The 25,995-nt window shown below is 39.6% G+C and overlaps 1 protein-coding gene across 3 annotated transcripts in view; it reads left to right on the top strand.

The window, feature by feature from the left end:
* tfg (trafficking from ER to golgi regulator) overlaps window positions 1-25,995 on the top strand; it is a 29,525-nt gene extending 3,530 nt beyond the window's left edge. The window contains exons 2-8 of one of the 3 annotated variants that reach the window (XM_057853201.1): window positions 1,059-1,269; window positions 4,256-4,339; window positions 10,144-10,290; window positions 13,783-13,944; window positions 16,315-16,461; window positions 23,290-23,379; window positions 25,416-25,995. In XM_057853201.1, coding sequence (XP_057709184.1) covers window positions 1,086-1,269; window positions 4,256-4,339; window positions 10,144-10,290; window positions 13,783-13,944; window positions 16,315-16,461; window positions 23,290-23,379; window positions 25,416-25,825 — 1,224 coding nt within the window. In that variant the 5' untranslated portion in view covers window positions 1,059-1,085 and the 3' untranslated portion in view covers window positions 25,826-25,995. Of the gene's footprint in view, window positions 1-1,058; window positions 1,270-4,255; window positions 4,340-10,143; window positions 10,291-13,776; window positions 13,945-16,314; window positions 16,462-23,289; window positions 23,380-25,415 lie in introns of all 3 variants that reach the window. The other 2 variants (XM_057853203.1, XM_057853200.1) reach the window with 2 other exon arrangements.

The following is a 25,995-nucleotide window of genomic DNA, read 5'->3' as shown; positions in this document are numbered from 1 at the left end:
CATTTTTCTTGAACCTTCAAACTACATCTCAATAATATGCTTCAATTCAGTGCCCATTTGGGGACCTTCCATCGCAAATGAGGTTGAGATGAGCGTTTTTTACAGAACTCGTCTCCCGAGTTGTCTCCGATCAGCCAGCTGCGGGGCTGGCCCTTCCCAACTCAATGCCGACCGAACATGAGTACAGTACATAAAAATGCGTAAAGGTAAATTTAAACCCCCAAAAGGGACCTGCGTGGTACCCCCAGTCAAAGAGACTCGTGATCATTTTTTTCCCTGACATTTCTGCCTGTCAAAACTGTTGCCACTTCCAGGATCGCCATTTTATGCACAAGCAGTCCTGGCTGCGGCTTCCAGGAAATATACGCAGCGCCACACCATATGCTTCTACGCACCTTAAACGAAGTCTGGATCGGTATAAAAATTTGGGCTGTTAAAAATTAATCACGTTAAAATATTTGACGCAATAAACGCACATGCCACGCTCAAACAGATTAAAATGACAGCACAGTGTCATGTCCACTTGTTACTTGTGTTTTTTGGTGTTTTGTCGCTCTCTGCTGGAGCTTGTGTGCGACTGATTTTATGGGTTTCAGCACCATGAGCATTGTGTAATTACATCAACAATGGCGAGCTATTAGTTTTTTTGATTGAAAATTTTACAAATTTTATTAAAACAAAAAAAATAAGAGGGGTTTTAATATAAATTTTCTATAACTTGTACTAACATTTATCTTTTAAGAACTACAAGTCTTTCTATCATTGATCGCTTTAACAGAATGTTAATGCCATCTTGTTGATTTATTGTTATAATAAACAAATACTGTACTTATGTACAGTATGTTGAATGTATATTTCCGTCTTGTCTTATCTTTCCATTCCAACTATAATTTACAAAAAAAATATGGCATATTCTATAGATGGTTTGAATTGCAATTAATTAATTTTTAAGCTGTGATTAACTCGATTAAAAATTTTGGCTGTGATCACAATTTTTCTTCTGTGTTGTTGCTCTGTATTAATACAACTTTTTTTTGTTGATGTTAAAACCCTATTAGGAGGTGCAGCAGAGTTAGGACGGCACCATGAACGGCCAGCTCGACCTAAGCGGAAAGTTGATCATCAAAGCCCAATTGGGTGATGACATCAGACGCATCCCCATCCACAATGAAGACATCACTTACGACGAGCTGGTGCTCATGATGCAACGCGTCTTCAGGGGCAAACTGCAGAGCAACGATGAGGTCACCATTAAGTACAAAGACGAAGGTGGGTCACCTCCTCTGACTCGCTCACGGCAGTGATGGCTTGGTATCCACAAAAACAACAACAACAAAAAACTTTTCAAGCTGCATTATTTGTTGACCTGAACTGAGATCTAGGAGTGGGAACCTCTTGGTACCTCACGATACGATACGCAATACAAATCTCACGATAACGGTATGGCGATACAACGATTATTACGTATACGTATTGGTCAGGAAATCCTTCTAGGATATTCTACAAACAACTAATAAACAGAAAAACAAGCTTCTGCTGTGAATTGGAATAAGTTTATCATTAGTAGACGTCTAATCCATTTTAACCTCCCACTTCAAACGGATTGAACGTCTATGGCCGGTAGTGGCAGGGGCCATTTAAGGTCATTTACCTGTTCATTTTCAGTTGTTACTTGTTGATTTCGGGGTATTTTATGGGTGTCTTCATTTTTTTTTTTTTTTTTTGAGTTACAGAATAGGAAATGACCCGGGAATCACCCAAATGAATAGGCAGTGACTCAAACTCAACAGAAAATGACCTGTAAATGCCCTAAAATGAACAGCAAGTAACCTGTAAATGCCCGGACAGAATGACTGTGAATGCTCTGGTTTCAAATGAACGAACGTTCCCAGTCTAAATGGATTGGGCGTCGAGCACTGTCAATGTAGCCTTAGAGTTAACTGAGACGCTATTATGGTGGAAGATTTTGGTAGCAACTTGTTCGTTCATTTTTATTTTTTTTCCCCCAGACATTGACACCTTTTTAAAACGATGTCTCGATTCCTGGCCAGGAGCATATCGATAACCTTTTGTATCAAAGTATCACGATATATCACCGTTTCGATATTTTGTCACACCCCTACTGAGATCATTCAGACCGTTCACAAAATGTCGGTTTGCAACAATCCTGAATACTGTCACAGGTGGGTAATCCAGTACAAATGAAGTAGGGCTGCAGGTATCGAATATTTTAGTAATCGAGCAATCGACTGAAAATTCTATTGATTAATCAAGTAATCGGATAAAACTTTTTTTTATTTTATTTTATTTTTTTTAGGTAAAGAGCAATTATACATATACATAAGGAAAAAGACATTTAATCCAATATCGAGCCATTTTCAGTGAATCAATGTCTTTATTTTTGATGTACATTGTTGAAAACAGCCAACAATTGCATCTAAGATGTGACTACAAAAAAAAATTCACTGCTTCTAGACCTTATATATATAAAAACATATTTCTTACCTAAAAATGTAATTACGCTTGATAACACAGATCACTTGAAAGCTACATGTATTTCCCACGTGTTTCAATTTAATTTCCATTTGTGTCAAGCTATTTTTAAGTTAAGTTTGAAGTTAGTCTAAACTATAAGTACTGGTAGCATTTTTGAGTTTTTGCAGCGTTCAAAATAAATGTATGATACCTGTTGTATTGGAGCACATTTATTCAGCAATGATTACTGAGCTAAAACTGACAGTTAGCTTTATTATGTTTTAATTTTACACTCTCATCACTCTACAGCGCTGTGTTTTTACAGATTAAATAAAGCCTTATGTAAGACACGTTAGCCACGCACCGACAGTGGTCAAAATCAATAGAAACCTAGCCCTCCGAAGGGCTAACGTTACGCGAGCATGTGACAGTAACGTTATATTTATTAGCGATGAGAAGTCTACTGCTTAAAGATGGCGGCTGTTTAGTAACGCTGCCCAGACGCGGCCGAGTCTGTCATTTCGCATCTAGTCCTAAATGCATGCGATATCTATGAGACGCATCGGACACTACCTGCTACCAAACTAGCATCATGCGGGCGTAGTTTTTAGCAACGTCGGCGTAGTTTGTAGCGGCTGTCGGCTGCGGTAAGTTTTTATTTTTTTTATTTTTATTGCTTCTTCCTCTACGCACGTAACGTCAGCGTGTTGTCCCGCATTAAAAGTAGTCCGGGCAAAACTGGATGCTTAGAGCTGGCAAAATTAAACGATTCCTCGAGGTGAATAAAATTACTCGGATCAGTTTTTAAACTCGAGTTACTCGAGTTGCTCGAGTATTCGTTTCAGCTCTAAAATGAAGTATTTGGTGAAAAGAAAACTGAAGGAATGAGTAACATGTTTGATATTTTTTCAAACAAATGGTATGTTTTTTTTTTCTCGGCACAAAATCAACTATACTAAATGTTATTATTATACTGTACTATAACCTACCACATGACCAGACGAGGCCAGATAAAAGACAAAAATCATCGAATTCCAAATAGAAATATCTACCGAAATAAAACATCACCCGTCCAAAGGGCAGAAGTGCCCTCTAGTGGAGTAAACATTTCCTGCCAAGAAATGAAAACGATCATATCTCCGGTTTTCGGTTGTCTATCATTGCCAAATAACTGGGAAAGAGGTCGAAAGCTGCACTTTCGAGTCATGTTGACGGCAGTGCTCCACGTGAAAGTTTAATTTTTTTGGCGCTATAAGAACGCCATGTGATTGAACAGGGCTTTTATGTCACTTTGAGCATCTCCGGCAAAAATATAATGTAATTTGTAGAATAAAGAAGAAAAATGTAGCTTAAAGTAGCGGCGAAAGAGTCGTGCTTCTTTTTCACAAATCAAGTAAAAAGTATGGCGTGCTAAAACTACTCAGTGCCATAGTTTTCTCAAAACCCACCTCTGCTACCGTCATGCTTATTGCTTTTACTTCATAACTTTACCTTATGAACAAGAAGTGTTTTTCTTGCAAATATTTACAGTTATCTGCCTTTTCTAATTTGTGTGCAAATTTGGGTTGGTTGGTTGGTTGGTTGGTTGGTTGCCATAGAAGCAGTATTCTAGCATTGCAAGCATTAAGAACCCTTTGTATTCCACAAAACTTTGCCTAATCTAACAACAACAAAAAACGCTGAACTAAAATGGTTAATGTAAACTTGTCTTTGGGCAAGATTACATTTTAACTTGTTTGCTGCACACTCATGTATCTTCTCCTTCCAATCTATTTCATAGATGATGACCTCATCACCATCTTTGACAGCTCTGACCTCTCCTTCGCCATCCAGTGCAGTAGAATACTCAAGTTAACTTTGTTTGGTAAGTTCATTTCATAAAAGTCAATTTACTGTAGTTGGCCACAAGATGGCAGTCGAGGTTTAGATTGATAGACTTGAGCGTTTGTCTCCCTGAGTGCAAAAGAAGCAGAGAAAGGCTGCAATTATTTTGGGCCGATTATGCTGGTCTACAAGCAAAATGCATCCTGGATAAATTTAACGAGACTATTAAGTTTAGATCACGAAAAAAGAACAAATAGGGCAAAAGTGTCAGTTGGCTATAATTTTTAAAATGTTATCTGGCTGAAATTTAACAATCCAAGCAATTTAGGTGAAATGTAAGCAAATAAATCCTGGTATTTTTGTAGCGCCAAAATGCATTCATGTCGAGACATTTCATTAGCAGTGGCACTCACTAATATATACATTTCACGCGAAATATAGCAACTTGTAAAACTGATATTATATATTTAAACCGTATGTGTATTTGTAATAACTAAATATTTTATAGCAATTGTGATTTGGCCATTTTTGTTTCTGAAGCAGATATTTTCCATAATTTTGTTGACAAGTGTTTTTGGCTGTGTTGCTTAAAGTAGCCAGACATTTGCAATGCCTTTATATCTCGTGTTATTTTGAGTTTTACCAACACTTTTAAGAACATATGCAGATTTAATAGTCACTGCAAGTTACCTCATCAAGTTGACTCATTTAAAGCAGCAGCATCTGAGTATTTTTGCTCATTGCTAGAATGGCCTCAGTGTTATGCAGACAATTGCACTTGAGTAACGGGGAAAAACGCAGACTCGGGCTTAATTCGCTTGAGCTGGATGGGTCCCAGACTCGAGACTCGACTCGACTTGTGAGGCAATGACTCGACAAGCTGACTCGAAAAACCTGGATTGTGGATTCGTTCCTACCTGCCAGTGATCCGCTTGTTCGCCATGGCCTCTCGCCAAACCCTCATGGAACATCATTGCAATCAAAAATCATATTCCCAGCAGACTTACTGCATAATTTTGACAGCAAGGGTTCCCTCAAAGGTAAACCTGAGTGCTTTGTGGGATGGCTGGTGAACAATGATGACGGCCTTGACTAACCTGTGACTTGACTCGACAACCTTTAGACTTGACACGACTCATCTTTTCATCCTTTGACTTGACACGAGTCGTGTTTATGACCATGAAACTCGACTAGACGTGACCTCGAGACTGGACGCGACCTCGAGACTGGACGCGACCTCGAGACTGGACGCGACCTCGTGACTGGACGCGACCTCGACCCGACGTGACCTCGAGGCTCGACCCGACGTGACCTCGAGGCTCGACCCGACGTGACCTCGAGGCTCGACCCGACGCGACCTCGAGGCTCGGCTCAGGTCTGTGTACCCTTTGACCATTCGTTTTTCCTTCTAATTTTGGGAAAACAAAAAAACGGAATATGAACCCATTCCTGTTTTTTGTTATTACCTGTGTTAGCAAAAAAAAAAAAGAAATAAATCGTTTCCCGGATAAAAATTGGTAATTCAATAACAGAAAAACGAGCCTTAATCCGTTTTTCCAATGTCAATTTATCCAACTGAAGTCGAAAACCAAAATACGCCCAATATTTGTTTTCCACCAAGTTCGCCTTTACAATGAGTGTTGACCCGGAAGACTTCTCCTTTAAGAAGACGAACAAGATCCTGCTGAAGTCGCATAATATTCATTTATAAAAAGAAAAACGTCGTCTTCCGGGTCATGGCTCATTGTTAAAGCGAACGTCGTGGAAAACACGTGGATGTATTTTTTTTTTTTTTTTCCGACTTCAGTTCGATAAACTGATATTGGAAAACAGATTAAGGCTCATTTTCCATTATTGAATAAGTAATTTTCAATTGGGAAACGGGAGACGATTCATTTCTCATTTTTTGTTAACACACATAAAAACGGAATTGGGCTCATTTTTTTTTTTTTTTTTTTCTTCAGAATTGGAAGGAAAAACGAATAGCAAAAGGTACACAGACCGACTCGGGACTTACTTGCGACTCTGATATTGGTGACTAATGCAATTGTCTGGTGTTATGTGTTGATGACCAGTCGTCACGTGGATAACTAAACAGTAGTATAGCTTCTGATCAGCGATGTTTAGTTCTCCAACATCTTTAAATCACTAGATGCTGTTTTTGTTCAGTTGCTTGCTGTTTATAGGGTTGTTCCGATCATGTTTTTTTGCTCCCGATCCGATCCCGATCGTTTTAGTTTGAGTATCTGCCGATCCCAATATTTCCCGATCCGATTACGTTTTTTTTTTTGCTCCCGATTCAATTCCAATCATTCCCGATAATTTTTCCCGATCATATACATTTTGGCAATGCATTTAGAAAAAAATGACTAAAACTCGGACGAATATATACATTCAACATACAGTGCATAAGTACTGTATTTAATTATTATGACAATAAATCCTCAAGATGGCATTTACATTATTAACATTCTTTCTGTGAGAGGGATCCACGGATAGAAAGACTTGTAATTCTTAAAGGATAAATGTGACTTTATATATTGTGACTAAATATTGCCATCTAGTGTATTTGTTGAGCTTTCAGTAAATGATACTGTAACCATTTAACTGTTCTGCCCAAATGCATGATGGGAAGTGCAACCATGACTGTGCATAGTGGCACCAATTGATATATCTTCTCTGCGTTGGGAAGTAACATAGGGTGTTAAGGAAAAGATCAACCACTACCGTTTTTCCCCACATTGCTTCCCACGATATTCTAATCATTGAGAGAGGGATTTTAAGGCTTTAGCCAATTAAAAAGAGGCTCCAAAAACTGCCAAAATTCTCATTACTCATTTTACGCTGCCTGTTAGCTCTATATATAGGTAAAACGGCGTCATTATAGATTGAACGCGACAATGCGTGAGTGGGTCATGCAGCGCATGCGTTATTTGCATTAAATATTTTAACGTGATTAATTTTTTAAAAATTAATTACCGCCGTTTATGCGATAAATTTGATAGCCTAACTTTAAGCCAGAACTACAGACTCTGGATGAATGTAAGACATTTTGTCTGTAACGTTAAATACAATTAGAAAACAATTTAATTAAGAAATATATACAGTATATATTAAAAAAAAGGCATGTCCGATATTTTTTGGTCGATTCCGATACTTTGAAAATGACGTGATCGGGACATCTTTAGTTAATAATGAACGATTTTAATCTTTTGTGAGTTGATACATTCAGATTTAGTGGTGCAATAATAGAATTTATCGTGATTGCTTTCTGCTTGAGTTCATTTTTGCTTTTAACCCAGCGAGTTTACATATGCCACTCTTCCAAAATCAGTTGTGATAGTCTTCAGCTCCTATGTCACATTGAACTGGATATAAATGTATGGTGCTCAAAACATTGCCTATACAGTTAGTAATATGATGATTTCATGAACTGGCAGAAAATTCTTGAGTAGCATAACAGGCGTTTGGCTGAAATTTATTGAAAACCCAATGCAACGTGCACCGTCACTTCTCTGATGTCAGGAACGTGTGTGCATGTTTGTTGTGCTCTGCTTCCAGTCAGCCTGTCATCAAATGACCGCCATTAGCTCGAAATCTGTTTTTTAAAGAAAGAATGTGGGTGGTTGTGAAAACGTTTCCTTCCAATCCAAGCGGAGCCCTGTTCGTCACATGCCGCGACCTCACGTGGAAAAGCGCTCCTCTTGCATGCGTCAGAGCTTTGGGAATAGTTTGAGTCGGCCAGCGTCTGGGTGCGTTGCCTTATGACCTTGAACATCTCTGTTCAGCATTATCCACTCAACAGAGAACTGTGTACGTGTGAGATGGAAAGGAATGTCCGGCAGTCTTGGCGTTGATTTGAATTTTTTCTCGCTGGAATTTTCCCTCCATTATCTGCTTTTAAGTGGGGAAAATGAGGGTGCTTAACAGTTGTATGTAGCGCAGGTGTCAAATAGGGGCTACGCGGTAATGGTTTAGCATTTATTGCAATACAGCTACAGTATACCATGAAGGTTGACCAGAATCAATGGTTGAATTTTAAACATTCCAACGGAAATGAAATATCATTTGGATTAATTCGAGTCCAAACTTCGTATTGTGTGTACAAGTAATGTTTTTATTCACGTTTACATAGTTAATCAGTCTTAGTCTCAATATCAGTGCAGTCAAAGCACGTGATCAGGAATGCTAAAAAACATCTCTTAATCTTTCACCTGATTTTAAAATACAACAAAGTAAACTGCTTTTGTCATGTAAAGCATTCAAACATAGCAAGCAGCACATTTCACACTCTAGTAGGAGCAAGCATACACAAAACCCGGTTGAACATGGTACTAGCAATGATTAATTAACTCGAGTAATCAAAAAAAAGCTTTGAATCAAATTTTGCTGCTTCGAGTATGTGTTTAGAGCAGGGGTGTCCAAACTTTGTGCAAAGGGGGCCAGATTTGGTGTAATAAAAATGTGGGGGGGCCGACCTTCGCTGACGTCCTTTTATTTCAGCAAATTTTAGCAAGCCATTCTGTGTGTCACATTTGCTTTAATATTTTTTTAATTATTAATTTAAACAATCTCGCAACTAGCCTCTGTGGCGTTCTCTTTCGACTCTCGGGCTCTTGTGAAATACTGCTGCTGTGAAATTATGCTAGCTTCAGGTTGCTTCAATTTCTCGCCGCTTATCTTCCCTATAATCTTGTCGTACATGTCAGCATTTCATGTTTGGTAAAGGTCACACGGGGTAATGTTGCTTAGAGTGCTGCTGCCTTTTAGTGGGTAAATGAGGAGCAGCATTTAGTGTGTAAGCTCCTTCATATGCTGGTAACAGTACTGCTGACCAATTTATTAAGTTTGTGTGCCGACCAGATGTTATTGATTTTATGACAGAGGCTGGGGGCCGGATTAAATTTGACCACAGGCCGCATTTGGCCCCAGGCCGGACTTTGGACATGTCTGATTTAGAGTGACACTGTAATGGTTTGTTTTGAAAGTGTTTGCATTTAGTTTTATTGATTAGGGTGGATACACTGCCCTGTAGCTCACTAGTGAATGACATGGCTCCTTGTTAAGACCAACATAAGGGAAGTTTTTGTTTGAGTTTTTTTATGCATACGTAATTTAGTTTATAGGTTTATGTAGCTTTTTATTGTGGAAATTTGTTTGAACGATTTGTTAAGAGCATTGTTAAAATAAAAAATAAAAAGGCAGCATTAGTTAGCATTTTATCGCATTTGTGCTAGTGGAGTCTTGCAATGCCATTTAGCCACTTTCTCTTGTTCTTGGATCCTCTTTTTTTTTTTTTTTATATCATTTGAGGCTAGGTTCAGGTATTTTAATTTATTTATAAATAAAAGTGCAGTTCTGCATAGTTTGAACTAAGAAACACTCGGGCATTTAACGCTCTTTGAAAGCGCAGTCTTAGCAAGCCTTTGTTTTACATCTTCTAAAATTTATTCTGCAATGAATTATATGTTCCTAATCTGATTACTCGATTATTCGAACTAAATAGTTGATAGATTAATCGACTACTAAAATAATCGATAGCTGCAGCCCTCCATGGTACAGAATAAAATCCTATCAAGGTATGGATAGCTAATTTGGTAACATCGCTAATGTTGGACCGAAATAGTATTTGGACACAATGTTCCTGTCACTTAATGCCTATTTTTCCAGAAAAATCGATGTTTCGCAATTCTCCTTGTGTTTTAATGAGTTGTCAGTGTGTCATACTTTTTAATTTCATGTTAAATGCACAATATTGACATTCAAACTGTTCACTGACTGCTGACAATTGTTGACTGATTGTACCATGCAACTTTGAGCACCTTCTTATGTTGTCATCTACAGTTAACGGTCAACCCCGGCCATTGGAGTCCAGTCAGGTGAAGTACCTGCGTAGGGAACTCATTGAGCTGAGGAATAAAGTCAACACCCTACTAGATAACTTTGAGCCCCCCGTGGAGCCCGGCATGGCTGCAACGGCACCAGAAAACGGTAAAACACACAGAAAACAATTATTTTTAATCCCACAACTCTTACTTCAGGTTAAAAAATGCAACGTGGGCAACCGCAGTTGTGTGTAGAAACAATCAAAGACTCATCGATGTCATTGGGTTTTGCTAGGATCACAGTTACGGTACTAAAAGCTAGAGCTTTTGTGTACACTCTATTTAAATGATTCGAAAGACAGTGTTACAAGACTTTTAATCTTGACATGACGGATAACTTAAATTTTTTCGTCTTCGCTTTGGACAAGGAAATGACGTTTGCCATAATTGCAAAGTCAGCCAAGATTCAGTTCAGTTCAAGGGCCTCGGTGTCTTAATACGATATTTACACATTCAACACATTGAGTTACATTTCACCTAAATCGATCAAAAATACAGAGAAATTTTCTCATTTTGACAAATTTGTGAAACATTTCACATTTGAATGAACTTTTTCCAACAAAACTATGTTGATTGTTTTGCGTTGAATCAATTTGATTGGATTGTTAACCAATCAGTGCATATTTCCAGATCGATGTATCATTACATCCAAAATAAAGCACTTAGAGTAGAAACTATTATGCTCCATTTCCTCCTCTAGCCATAAAAGCTGCAAGGTACCAGGCATGGTGTAGCATTAAGGGCCTTGTAATAGAAATACAAGATATTTTTATCACTAGTTCAAGAACGGGCAGCCATTCATTCACCGTAAGATTAAAGGAAACGATAACATGGGGGGCAAGTAAACTCGAGGACATGGTTAATGTTCACTTGTAGGTATAAAAGATTCTGATGCACTTCGATACAAACTTCTATCACCCGAGAAGACTAGGATGAGCAGCAGATGTTGGGATTTTGTTGATGTGAGATGCTCGTATGCCACCTATCAGGACACCGAGATACTTAAGCGAGAGCTGGTATGCCACCTGATGGGATGCCAAGGCACACGGACACCCAAGCGAGAGGGAGGCTTTTCTGAAATCGCTCGTAATGTGAAAACTTAAGTGCATCATTACCTTGTCAAAAATATGCATTGGACAAGGTGATGATGCTGGAACTTTTGTTTGGTGCTGTGCAAAATTCATCAAAATTCCCTCAGTCCTTGATGATATGGGGCTGCATGTCAGGCAAAAGCACTGGGGAGATGGCTGTGGTTAAATCTTCAATAAATTCACATGTTTACATTGAAATTTTAGACAGCTTTCCTATCCCTACTATTGAAAATGTTTGTCATTTTCCAAGATGACAATGCATCATGCCACAGAGCTAAAACTGTTAAAGCATTCCTTGGAGAAAGACTCATCCAGTCAATGTCATGGCCTGCAAATAACCCAGATCTCAACCCTATTGAAAACCTGTGGTGGAAATTGAAAAAAAAAAATTGTCCACAGCAAGGCTCCGACCCGCAAGGATGATCTGGCAACTGCAATCAAAGAGAGTTGGCACCAAATTGATGACAAATACTCATCAAGTCCATGCCTCAGAGACTGCAAGCTGTCATAAAAGCTAGAGCTAGTGCTACTAGAAATGTTTTGATTGTTATTCGTTTCTCATGATTCCATATTTTTTTCCTCAGAACAGTCACTTCATTAGCCACTTTATTAGGTACACCATGCTAGTAACGGGTTGGACCCCCTTTTGCCTTAAGAACTGCCTCAGTTCTTCGTGGCATCGATTTAACAAGGTGCTGGAAGCATTCCTCAGAGAGTTTGGTCCATATTGACATGATGGCATCACACAGTTGGTGCAGATTTGTCGGCTGCACATCCATGATGCAAATCTCCTGTTCCACCACATCCCAAAGATGCTCTATTGGATTGAGATCTGGTGACTGTGGAGGCCATTTGAGTACAGTGAACTCATTGTCATGTTCAAGAAACCAGTCTGAGATGATTCCAGCTTTATGACATGGCACATTATCCTGCTGAAAGTAGCCGTCAGAAGTTGGGTACATTGTGGTCATAAAGGGATGGACATGGTCAGCAACAATACTCAGGTAGGTTGTGGCGTTCCAACGATGCTCAATTGGTACCAAGGGGCCCAAAGAGTGCCAAGAAAATATTCCCCACACCATTACACCACCACCACCAGCCTGAACCGTTGATACAAGGCAGGATGGATCCATGCTTTCATGTTGTTGACGCCAAATTCTGACCCTACCATCCGAATGTCGCAGCAGAAATCGAGACTCGTCAGACCAGGCAACGTTTTTCCAATTTTCTATTGTCCAATTTCGATGAGCTTGTGCAAATTGCAGCCTCAGTTTCCTGTTCTTAGCTGAAAGGAGTGGCACCGGGCGTGGTCTTCTGCTGCGGTAGCCCATCTGCCTCAAAGTTCGACGTACTGTGCGTTCAGAGATGCTCTTCTGCCTACCTTGGTTGTAACGGGTGGTTATTTGAGTCACTGTTGCCTTTCTATCAGCTCGAACCACTCCCGCCCTTCTTCTCTGACCTCTGGCATCAACAAGGCATTTCCGCCCACAGAACTGCCGCTCACTGGATATTTTTTCTTTTTTGGACCATTCTCTGTAAACCCTAGAGATGGTTGTGCGTGAAAATCCCAGTAGATCAGCAGTTTCTGAAATACTCAGACCAGACCATCTGGCACCAACAACCATGCCACGTTCAAAGTCACTCAAATCACCTTTCTTCCCCATACTGATGCTCGGTTTGAACTGCAGGAGATTGTCTTAAACCATGTCTATATGCCTAAATGCACTGAGTTGCCGCCATGTGATTGGCTGATTAGAAATTAAGTGTTAACGAGCAGTTGGACAGGTGTACCTAATAAAGTGGCCGGTTAGTGTATATTTCCCTGCACTTGCTCTATAAAAGTAACATTTACTGACCACTACAATGTTTTTTATTCATTTCTTTTAGTGTTTCTGCACTTCTGAACTAATTTTTTTTTCAAGCTTTTTATCTGAGTTTGTTATACATGATAAAATGTCTGAGTGAGTGCCATCCATGACTGGTGATTCCATACTTTTTGCTAGGGGTTGTACATCGTTTGTAAAGTTTTATCCTGTTGCCATGCAGAGACGATGTGGCTGATAGCCCAAAAGCAGCAGGAAAGCAATCTTGCGAGTCGAGTGCGAAGCAGCGAGTCTGCGTAACCGCATTAAAAAAACATGCATTATTGTTGGCTGCAACGCATCACACAAACCGCTGCAAATGGCAAAGACAAGCGGAGGATTTTATATTTTGGAGTCCTGCCTCGACCTGTCTGAGTCACACTTTCCACCAAGCACACAGTAAAGAACAGCAGCACAAAGAGCACCTCATCTATAGCATATACTTGATTAACACGGAAAATATAAACAGTACTTTATGGCAGTTGGTGGAACAATTTAAAGCACGTCTTTTACATATAATTTGATTGAGCATTAGAAAAAAACCTGTTTGCTGCAGTGAGAGGGGTAGAATGCATTTTTTACAGGCAGTATGTTAAGGTGTTTTTTGTCGAATTTGTTTTGACGGACACTTTTTATCAGAAACAGTTGACGGACGCGAAGGCAAGGTGGTGACGACAGATGCTGCTGCGAAGCATGTGACCCCAGTCAGCGCGGCCAGTATGTCCGCCTTTGACCCGTTAAAGAACCAAGATGAAGTCAACAAGAATGTCATCTCTTCTTTTGGTCTGAGCGAGGACCAGGCCCCAGGTATTGCTTAAAGATCCTAATGACCCACTAGCACATACAGTACGCTTATCTAGCAGTTTTTGCCAGAAATCTTTGTTTATTTAAAAAAAAAAAAAAAAAAATGAATGTTGTAGTTACAATCTACACAGTTTGGGCAATTTTCATTCGTAAATCTTTGGGTGTTTGGATCAGCAACTTCATTTTGATATAGCAAAAAAACTGATGGACGGAGTAACATTTCAGGCAATATGCATCAAAACAAAACTACACAGGTGCACAAATTTGGGCAATTTTGCCATTTTGTTGATTTGAACACCTTTAACCTATTAGCACTAGAGTTGTCGTTGATGAAAGCATTTTAAAATGCTACCAGATAATATCAAAATCTGTTTTGGCCTTCTCCCTTTGTTCATGGGCTGGTCACAGCTTAGCACAGTAGTAATTCTTATTGATCATTAGATGTCTCCAAACTAAGATGCTTAGGATTTGTTATGTGAGCTTACCATTTGCATTTATGGAGCAAAAAAATAAATGAACAATAAATGATTTAGAAATAATGGATTATATGCATTTTACTGCATTACCAGAAAGAAAGTCTCTAAGAAAAGTAATACAATTATTTTTAAAAATCTGTGCAAAATCTCAGTAGAATGCATCTTTGCAAATTTCGTTGCATTGGCATGTCCTATAATTGCCTGCCTGTATTTGTAATGCTTTGGTTTCCCCCTAGTGGCTCTTTGGGGTAATTACTGTAAACGTGATGTAATGATTCCTTTTATTTATGGACGTTTTGTCCCATTTCAATTTATATTATTGATATGGCACATTTATTTTCTAAAAATTTTCACAAAATATTTCTTTTATTTGGAAAACCTTGAAGTTGTTACATTTATCATCATTAAAGCATCCAGTGGGGTGTCTCAATGCAATTAGCAATACCAAGTTAAGTGCACGACCACATACACTACGGTTTAAAAGTTTGGTGTTGCTTTGACCCCAAACTTTTGAACGGTAGTGTATCATATAGAGGAGTTCCCAAAAAATCGATTATTACATGCATCGCGATTCGACACGTGACGATTCGATTACGATTCATAAAGGTTCAAAAACGATGTTTTTCCTTCCTAACTTTATGGCAGCCGCTCATAGCAGAACGAAATTCAAGACACGTCTGCCGCCGGGCACTGTTAACAGGCGCGCGCACGTTATGATGGCTGCTGCTGATTACTGAGAGAGAGACTTACTCCCCTTTAAAAGACTGGGAAATAAATTTGGGTTGCGCTTTTGTGCGCAAGTTATCTTTTTAGAGCAAGAGGGGAAGAGAGAGAGTTCGTTGCTCCTTGTCATTTAGATGTTCAGCAGTAGTTTTATGGCATTTCAATTGAAAAATGTCCTGAGTGTGTTGCTAAGACACGTATGCATCTAAAAGAGGTGAATACACGAACTCTCTTGTACTGTTTAGTCTTTATTGTTGTTTTTGAGATGTTAATAGTTAGCGCCGAGCGCTAAGCTAACGTGTATTTCATATGCAAAATGTGTAAAACCACGATTAAGTACAGCAGTAACACTTCAAACATGCGAAATAGTACAGAATTATGTGAAAACAAAGTATATTGGTTAAAAGAAGTCGTATTTCTATAGACACTTTGTTTCCAGAAAATGTGGAATTCATTCCACCTGTGTAAATGTTATTGTATTGTTGAGAGAAATAAGTACTCCCTTTAAAATGGTTAATGTTTTTGCACTTTCTTGTAAAAAAATAAATGAATAAAAAAGCAGCTTAAGGGCAGCTTTTTGTTGTATGGGCATGTTTCCATCGTTCCTGTTGAATCATTAGGATATTTTAAATAAATAATGGACATAAATTTGTACGATATATCGATAATCGTGATAATCGCGATAACCGCGATCCTCGTCAATACCGCGGTCATCGTTAAATAATCGGATCGTAGCACCCTGAATCGTAATCGAATCAAATTGTGGGGTGCCTAAGATGGCACACCCCTCAAATCATATGGGATTTTTCATTTTGTACAATCCGATTCAAAAGTTTGGGGTCACTTTGACCCCAAACTTTTGAACGGTAGTGTATATCGATATCTGTTGGATATTGGTTTTGGATTTTGGGAGTTGGACAATATCGGGCTATCGGTTAAGTCATTATCAGGCAATTAGCAAGGGTTTGTTGAAAACCAAAATTGACATGTGAGCTAATCAAGCCTTGAACCCCATAGAATCGTCATGCACTCACGAGGAAATTCAAACACCCACTGATTCTTAAATGAAAATAATGGAATTTGCCAGTGGGGGCGCAAAACTTTTTCATATCACTGTAACAGCCGTTGTGAGCTATGGCTTTGTCTCAGCTGTGTGTCTCCTTGCCATCTGTAGCTCCGCCAGCAACAGCCCCAGAGGAGCGCTCAGGGACGCCTGATAGCATTGCTTCCGCCTCTTCCGCAGCCCCTCAGCCAGGATTGCCTCCCCAAGCGCAGGCTCCCTTTTCTGGAGTGCAGCAGGGACCCCAATCAGGTATAGATGGTAAGATGCAGTATAATCTGGTCAACTTTAAAAACACTATTTACTTGTTAAGATGTGGGAAGTGGATGCTACATGGTCTAGCTTGCCTCCTAGGCTTTGTGAGGCATTTGCAGGTAGAAGCCTCTCTCGCCCACGCTTTTGGCGCACCTTGCTCCCATGTCCACGGCAGCGAGGCTTGCTAGCATAAAATCCAGTAACAGATGTAACACAGGGAAAGGCAATTACACATGCAGTTAATCCTTTGATACAGACTGAAATGTGGTCTAACTTCTGTGGACTGCATTATGACGGCTTAAGGTCCAGTAATTGTTGGACATTCAAGCCTTTACCCCACAACAAATGTCACGCGAAAAGAATGCCACGTCATGTTCATAAAAATGAACAATAGAGTGTTTTTTGTCGTGGGATTCCGACCCACCATTGTTTGCTGGTTTCGGCTATCGATAGTGCATGAGGTGCGAATTTCACATGAGTCCCTTTGCAAGCCAGATGTTCAGCATCATTTCCCACTATCTTCATGGGAACGTCTCTGCGCCTGAGGGCAGTTTACTCTCCAATTCCTTTGATAGGTTGTCAGTAGGCCTTTCCTTTAGAAAATTTAGATGGAGCAGCATTTTATTTTAAGCCGTAAGATGTAATCTTGGTTTGTTGCAGTTACAACACTGCTAACAAGATCTTCAGACTGTGTACTGTAATTTTCGGGCTATTAGGCTCACCTGACTTTAAGCCGCCACCCACAAAATTTGACACAAAAACTGCATTTGTTCATAGATAAGCCTCACTGGACTATAAGCCGCAGCTGTCCTCACTGTATTATGGGAAATTTACACCAAAAGATATTAACCGGTAACACTTTACAGTGGTACCTCTACATACGATCGCTTCGACACACGAACTTTTCGTCATTCGACGTAAAATTTGACTCGCCATTTGTTTCTACATCCGACGACATGCTCGAAATACGACGACAATGGCAGCACCGCAGACGAATGCACGGCGGATTTTCTTGTGTGACAAATCAACACTGGTTTCAGAAAAGGTTGGTACAGGTGGTGAAACAAGGAAAAAGTTGACGCTTACCTTCTAAATGAAGATGCAAATGACAGAAAAATATGAGCGTAGGGTGGGCATCCGTGAAATGGCTCAACAATACATCTCCACGGTCCTCCTCCGACCATCGTTCACCAGTCTTTATAAGTTAAGCTGACAATTCTTATTGTGGTAACATCTCCAGAGAAATCGCCAACTTCGCCACGTTTTTATCATTTATTTCACAACTTATTCAAAACAAAAACACCTTCTGTCTGCCGCAATTGACGGTGTTAAGAAAACATTCAAAGTGAAAGTGAAACTCAAGTTCACCGGTCTGCCTCTGGCACGTCAGCACCGCGGTGCGTTCAGGGTCAGCAAAAAAAGTCCGCCACATTAGGACCCGATTCGTTACATTAATACAGGAATTATTATTATTATTATTATTATTCCGATTTTGATTTATAATTTATTTGTTTTGCTAAGTGTAATTGCCATTTGTAATAGTACCAGCAGTATTTTTTAAGGATTTAGTGAAGGTTTTTGGGCTGTGGAACCAATTAATGGAATTATAATGTATTCCTATGGGAAAATCCTGCTCGACATACGACCATTTCGACTTACAAACAAGGTCCTGGAACGGATTAACTTCGTATGTAGAGGTACCACTGTATTTGACAGCGGCATTATAAGACTGTCACAAGACCGAATGAACCACAATGAAGCTTGTATCCAATTGGCTGCTAAGCTTCATTGCTTCATTTGGCCATCACTGCTCCCTTGCGGGAGACGGTCAACCTCTGCTGCAACCTGCTGTCAACAGTGTTGTTGTCCAACATGCCTCTTGGCATGTATTGCAGCTAGGCATGTTCAAGGTATACCGTGGTATGAAAACGTCAAGGTTTCAAAACCGCTAAAATTTTCCGTCATACCGTCCCTACAGTTTTAGCTTTTTTTATGTCCCAAAAATGAGAAGAGCAGAGAAAGCAATATCTACAATATGATTTCACATTTATACAAAATTAAAAGTTAGTACCGGTAAACGCTGGAATGAACGTTTCCCACTAGCTACGAGTGTTAATTCCAGCGTGTGTAGTGCGTCTAGCAGTGGTAAAACATACTGTAACGTAAGCTTATTGACGAGGCAGATAAGGTGGCTGATTAGCATTAGCCACTTTTTATTTTATTTAGAATATTTATTTTTTGTAATTTTTATTTACCGTATTTTTCGGACTATAAGTCTCACCTGAGTATAAGTTGCACCAGCCATAAAATGCCCAACGAAGAGGAAACAAAATATATAAGTCGCACTGGAGTATAAGTTGCATTTTTGGGGGAAATTTACTCGATAAAATCCAACACATAGAACAGATATGTCATCTTGAAAGGCAATTTAAAATTAAAATAAAATAGAGAGCAACGTGCTGAGTAAGTCTACAGTATGATAATGTTACATGATGCATGAGCAACAAAATGTACTGTCCTCACCAGGACCCTACGGCTCGGTCCTGGCTATACAACGAGCTAAACTCCCAAATGACGATGCTGGACATCCGTATAATTTGCTGACTTTATATTGGCCGTCGTTATGACACCATCATTTGAAGAGTGAAACTAAAAATAGAAATAATACAAATCAGTTTATTCCTCGATACCAAACAGGTTCGAATCAATGTAAATAAATAATAATTAGCTGCTATTATAGCAATGACACAAACGGTTGGCATGCGTTCGCTAGCATTAGCACATCGTTTAAACAACCACACAACTGGCTCTAGGTGTCCGATCGCTGGTGGAAAACAGAACAACAACAACAACAGAAAAGATGATACACACAGGGCGTTGCCTTTGTAGAGATATTTTACAAGCATAAACAATGAACGTAGGTTCGCAGCCGTGTTTTTCTCTCTCTCGCTAACTCACCCACTTGCTCAGAGCTGCGTAGCTGTCAGTCTTCTTCTGGCGCCTGAGCGCTTGTTTTCGCGCAAACAAGTGCGAGTGCGCCCCCACTTGGGCGTGAAAGCACCACAAACTAAAAGCATGCATTTCAATATAAAAAAGTCAATAATACAATTGAACACACATTGCCAAAGGCAGAACTCGAACGTGACCGGTATGTTAACGTTACATAGCTAGTAAGAGTTATTCAGATAACTATAGCATAAAGAACTTGCTAACAAGTTTACCAAACCATCAGTGTCACTCCAAACCACCAGAATAACATGTGAAATTATATCATAATCTGTTAATAATTTCACACATAAATCGCTCCTGAGTATGTCGCACCCCCAGCCAAAGTATAAAAAAACCAACTGCGACTTATAGTCCGAAAAATACGGTATTTAACATTGAACTTATATTCCAATTTGCTAATGTTTTGAAAAATAAAAATCCTGTTCAATAGAAAAGTTTTTATTGTAACCCAGAAATCTCAAAACATTTTAGAGCTGTGATTGCAAAACCGTGATATTTTTGCTTAAGGTTATCATGCCGTCAGAATCTCATACCGGCACATGCCTAATTGCAACACTGCAGCTTTAAATAACAATCAAAATTCATGTTCTGTGCTAATGATTTCATTAGTTACTGTTTCAGTTGTTTCATTAATTGCTAGTTATAGTATTTGGTCACACTTTATCTGACAGTGGCGCCATAAGAGTGTGATAATACCATCATTAATCATGACATGACCAAGCCACAGGATTCAAAATGAGGGGAAAAAAGTAGCGTCTTATAGTCCGAAAATTACGGTAATTTGATTACAACCTGTTGTCTGACAGATGCTATTTGGTTGACTCCATGCTTCCGTGCATGAACAAATGCGTGCCGCTAAACCAGTCTGTTGTGTGAGGACGCTAATCCGTTGTATGCAGTTTTTGTAAAATATTTATTTTAATTTCACGAGTTCGCTTTCAAGTCGGGGTGCACGATATCCTTTTTTGAGACAGATATCGATAACTTCCTGCTGCTCAAAGCCGATACCAATATCGATAACCGATAATAAATAAATAATTTTTAAAATGTATATTCACCTGAGTTTTTGAACACCTGGAGGTTTAAAAAAATAATAAGGGTGGATTCAACATGGATTTGTCTTTGATCTCACCAGAATTTTCATAGACATGAACATTATAATGAACAAAACAAAGACAAGAACAGTCTTGACTTCAAATAAAGTGCCAATATTTATTTTTTCAAATAAATATAATTTGAGTCAATCACAATCAATTAGTCAATATAATTGAAGATGTGTTTCCTGAACAATGAGCACTGAACTAAAACATAAACCCAACAGGTATTGTGCCTTGTCATCAGATAAAATATTTGGTGCTACGGAGACTTTTGTGGTCTTGGTCCATGAAACAACTTTCTTAACCTGGGGGACAGGTTAGGACAGCAAGCCTATCAATAACCAAAATGCCTCTCAATAACTTACTAACTTATAACTAACACTGTAAACATTATATAGTAAGGTTTATCACTCATTCCTCATAACAAAAATATGGTAGAACAAAAAGGATTTATGGCTTGCCTTATAATAATCAATATAAACGCCAGTGAGTTAACCCATATTCAATAAAGTATGAGGTTTATTCCCTGCATAGTATAAAATCCTACCAAGCATGCTGACGGGACTAACATTACACGATAACTATTATATGTACGTATAGCATAGCACACTAGCTTGAGCTACTAGCCTTAAGCATTGGCTGGCTTCTATAACACAAACACTTATGAAGTTCTGTACATATGACCCTTCACCACCGAAGTAAACATATATTGCACATCCATATGTTATAGTAAACATAAATACTTAGACATATATTTCCGAGGCGGAAACGTAAGTAACAGAAAGCATTCACGATTGTCAATGCTAACACTAGACACAGCACTGTGTAAAGTGAATGAGTTTGTGGGCCAAATTATAGATGCAGCGAATTATTCTGACCGGCAGGTGGCAGCAATGCCCCGCAAATGGTGAACTGGTTTCCCAGCCAGCGAGCACAGTTCATACTGTATTGTCGGTTCTATTAATTATGTTATTGGAATTATTGGGATGATGTCATAATTCCTATTATCGGTGCACCAGTACTTTCAAGCAAACTTATTTCCAGGGAGAGTTAAAGGAATACATTGAATATTTTCTTTAGTGTATTGGGGGCTAAAACATTTAAGAGCCACTCGTATTTCTACAGCGCTTAATTACGTAACAGCAGTGAAGGACCTCAGACCATGAAAAGGATGAATGGCGGCCAAATCCGTGCAGCGTTTTACACCATAATAAAGACCACGGTGTTGCTCGTATTTAACCGTGCAACACATGGCCGCCACATTATTGCTGTGCTTCCTACTTTTATTATGATGTGCTTACTTGAATGTCCGATTCTTTGTCTGGAAAGGTACAGTGGGGAGAACAAGTATTTGATACACTGCCAATTGGCAGTGTATCAAATACTTGTTCTCCCCACAGTATGTGCAGCATAGCATAATTTATCTGACATAACTGAATACAGGAGTTAGCAGAGTCTAGTTTGGACACTCCCACTTTGGGAAACTGCTGATGATTATCAAATGAGCATCCATTCCTTGGGATGTGTGAATAACAACAACATGAAAACTCTTTAATTAAAATGCAAAGAGACGCTCACTTTGGGATGCTAATCTGTCATTTTCAAAGAGGCAGGCTTAACTTTGAGATGGCTGCAGCTAGTCATCCTCCCGCACATGTGCATGTAGGCACTGTGGTCTGGTGAAGTCATGGCTAATTCAAGTGCAGCAGGAAGTCACTGTCTGCAAATGTAGACATGTCTGCTATGGGAGATGCCGCAAGTAAAGCGGGCAATCTCCCTGTGAAAACGATAGTGGGTACACGCATCCTTCCAATCATGTAGAGTTGTTTACGGAAGGAGTGTTTGTGTCTACAAGGGCACCTGTATGCTGCTAGCTTGCGAGCCTGAGGCCACAAGGTGGATGTTGTGTCTACATTTACTAGCAAATAAACCCACATTGCTTGCATGTGGCCTGTTTTAAAATGCACAGACAATATGAGAAGGTTCCAAAAAGAAAGTGAAATGTTTATAGTTTTGTTTTGATAATATTAACCTGCCAACACAGCTATTTTCAAGTAAGTTGTGGCATCACATGATAAATGCCCACTAAATACAGGTGGTCCCCGGGTTATGAAGTACTCGACTTGCACAATTTCGACTTTACAATGCCGGAGTCTCGTCTGCCATTTTGTCTCCAGTCGTTTTTTTTTTTTTTTTTTTCTTCGCATAAACAGTGCCTTATTTTACCTCACAGTATCTTATTTTGTACTATGTATTCTGTCTTCACTAAACGTGAAGTTGTTCAGCTTTACAGAAAACAGGGCAATTGTGCTTTTTGAAGCTTTTGACATCCTTCACTTTTCAGAATTTGTAAAGCTGTTACACACATATGTATACTTATGTCCAAAACGGCACGCATTTTAAACATATTTTAAAACACTTGGCACAAAACAATTGGTGTTCAAACGTCCATCTAGTCTGATCAATATGTAAGTTTTGTAGATTAAATTAGCCTAATTTGCCAAACAAAAGTCCGTTAGCTTAAATACTACGAATGGTAACATAGTGGTAACAAGTGGCAATATTTTCTTGTTGAGGAGTGTTGGAACCTGAAAATTTAGTTTGTACGTTCGTATGTAGAGGTACCATTGCAATAGCTGTTTGTTGGAACTGACCAGTATAAAAATGAAATATCTTCCTGATTATTGTAAAGAGTTCTTGAAGCTGACATTTTCTGTGTTGCATTCAGGTCAGGTGTATCAGCAGTACCAGGCCCCAGCTGGATACCCTCAACAGCAGCCAGGTGCACCACCTCAACAGTATGGAATGCAGTATCCTGGTAAGTGTGTAAAATCAACACTCACCGACCACTTTATTAGGCACACTCCCCATTAGAGCAAATTTGTAATCAGCCAATCACATGGCAGCATCTCGATGTATTTTCTAGGCATGTAGACATGGCTTGACCATACTAGCGTTGGGTATTGTTTATCCATAACATATTTAACATATTGTTTTTTTTTAAATTTATTTTATTGTTAATCGTTAACGTCACGCAGCCCCCCATTTTTTTCAAAATGGATCCGAAATGTCGCCATTTGTTTATGCTAAGTTTGTGCTGTAAAAAAAAAAAATGTTTGTGCTGCTATCATTTTATAGATATCGAGATATTAGTGATGTAAGCCCCCCATTTACTGCAAAATGGACTCGAAGGGGTGCCATTCATTTCTGCTACGTTTGCGCTAGTTATTGGGGCACTCCTCTGTTATTGAAAGAGTTGGTACACTCCGTCAGCCACAACAGAGGGGCTGCTATTGACGTCATCACTCGAAATTAATATCTCAATATCAGTGAAACAATAGCAGCGCAAACAAAACTTTACAGCACAAATGAAGCATAAACGATTGACACCATTTTTAATCAAAATGGGGGCCGGGTTGACCTCAGATTGACCTATAAAAGAATTGTAAATATTTTAAAAACGACAGAAGCACAAACAAAACTTTTTACAGCACAAACGTAGCTCAAACCATTGAAATTATTTTCATATAAATTTGCGACTGATCGACGGGCCAACTTCAAGGCGGTAATAGAACCCTCAGCAAAAAGTATGGAATCTCCAGTCTCGGACGAGCACTCACTCAGACATGTAGAACAAACTCAGATAAAAAGCTTGAAAAAACAATGAATTAGTTCAAAAGTGCAACCCTTTAGCATTCAGAAACACTAAAAGAAATTATTAAAAAACATTGTGGTGGTCAGTAAATGTTACTTTTATAGAGCAAGAGCAGGGAAATACATATGGAATCACTCCATTCGGAGGAGAAAAATATGGAATCATGAGAAACAAACAAAGAAATAACAATCAAAACACATCTCCAGTATTTAGTAGTACCACCTCTGGCGTTTATGACAGCTTGCAGTCTCTGAGGCATGGACTTGATGAGTATTCTTCATCAATTTGGTGATTGCAGTTGCCAGATCATCCTTGCAGGTCGGAGCCTTGCTGTGGACCATTTTTTTCAATTTCCACCACAGGTTTTCAATATGGTTGAGATCTGGGCTATTTGCAGGCCATGACATTTAATGGAGGAGTCTTTCTCCGAGGAATGCTTTAACAGTTTTAGCTTTGTGGCATGATGTTTTGCCATCTTGGAAAATTACATATTTTCAATTGAAGGGACAAGAAAGCTGTCTAAAATTCTAATGTAAACTTGTGCATTTATTCAAGATTTAACCAGAGCCATCTCCCCAGTGCCTTTGCCTGACATGCAGCCCCATATCATCAAGAACTGAAGGAATTTTTGTTTTCTTCAGGCAGTCATCTTTGTAAATCTCACTGGAACAGCACAAAACAAAAGTTCCAGCATCATCACCTTGCCCAATGCAGATTCTTGCCTCTTGACACCTTATACAATGCAGTCTTGACTCTTGACAAGGTGATGATGCTGGAACTTTTGTTTTGTGCTGTTCCAGTGAGAGGTGAGCCAGTGAGCCAGAGGTGGTGCTACTAAATTCTCGATTATGCTGTTTTGATTGTTATTTCTTTGTTTCTCATGATTCCATATTTTTCCTCAGAATGGTGTGATTCCATATATATTTCCCTGCACTTGCTCTATAAAAGTAACATTTACTGACCACCACAATGTTTTTTTATTCTTTTAGCGTTTCTGAACGCTAAAGAGTTGCACTTTTGAACGAATCCATTATTTTTCCAAGCTTTTTATCGGAGTTTGTTCTACATGATAAAATGACTGAGTGAGTGCTCGTCCGCGACTGGTGAGTCCCATTTTTTTGCTAGGGGTTGTAGAAGCTAAGCATATAATAATTTGATTTGCAGACACAAACCTTTTTGCTTTGTTGACATTTTCTCAGCTGGGTACAGCCCCCAGCCGGGAGCCCCCCAACCTGGTCCGCCGCAGCCTCAACAGCAGCAGTTCCAGAACTACGCACCTCCTTCCTCCCAAGCCCCAGCCCCGGGTCCGCCGGCCCCGTCCCCTAGCTTCCAAGGTGGCCAGCAGCAGCCTCATCCTCCTCCTCCTCAGGGACCCCAGCAGTACCCACCAGGAGCCTTTCCTCCCCAAAACTATACCTCCCAGGCATCGCAGCCTGCCAACTACAGCATGCCCCCCACCTCCCAGCCTGCTGGGTACCAACCTCGCCCAGGATACACCCCACCTCCAGGCAGCACGGTCACCCCTCCGCCCGGGGCTGCTAACCCATATGCCCGCAACCGGCCCCCTTACGGTCAGGGCTATGCTCAACCGGGGCCTGGGTACCGGTAAACGGAGCACATGAATCATCCATACACAAACCCTAATGGGTCCAACTACTTGGACTGATTTTACGGTTCTGATTTTTTTTTTGTCCCCTTCATTTGAGTATCGAATCCAAATATGAAAAAGGCAACCCCATCTCCAGTCTGATGTTTCGTATTTGTACACCGTCTATCCAA

The sequence above is a fragment of the Corythoichthys intestinalis genome, chromosome 12, assembly GCF_030265065.1.
Source record: "Corythoichthys intestinalis isolate RoL2023-P3 chromosome 12, ASM3026506v1, whole genome shotgun sequence".
In the NCBI taxonomy this organism is placed as follows: Eukaryota; Metazoa; Chordata; class Actinopteri; order Syngnathiformes; family Syngnathidae; genus Corythoichthys; species Corythoichthys intestinalis.
This window is presented reverse-complemented; position numbering and strand designations above follow the sequence as displayed.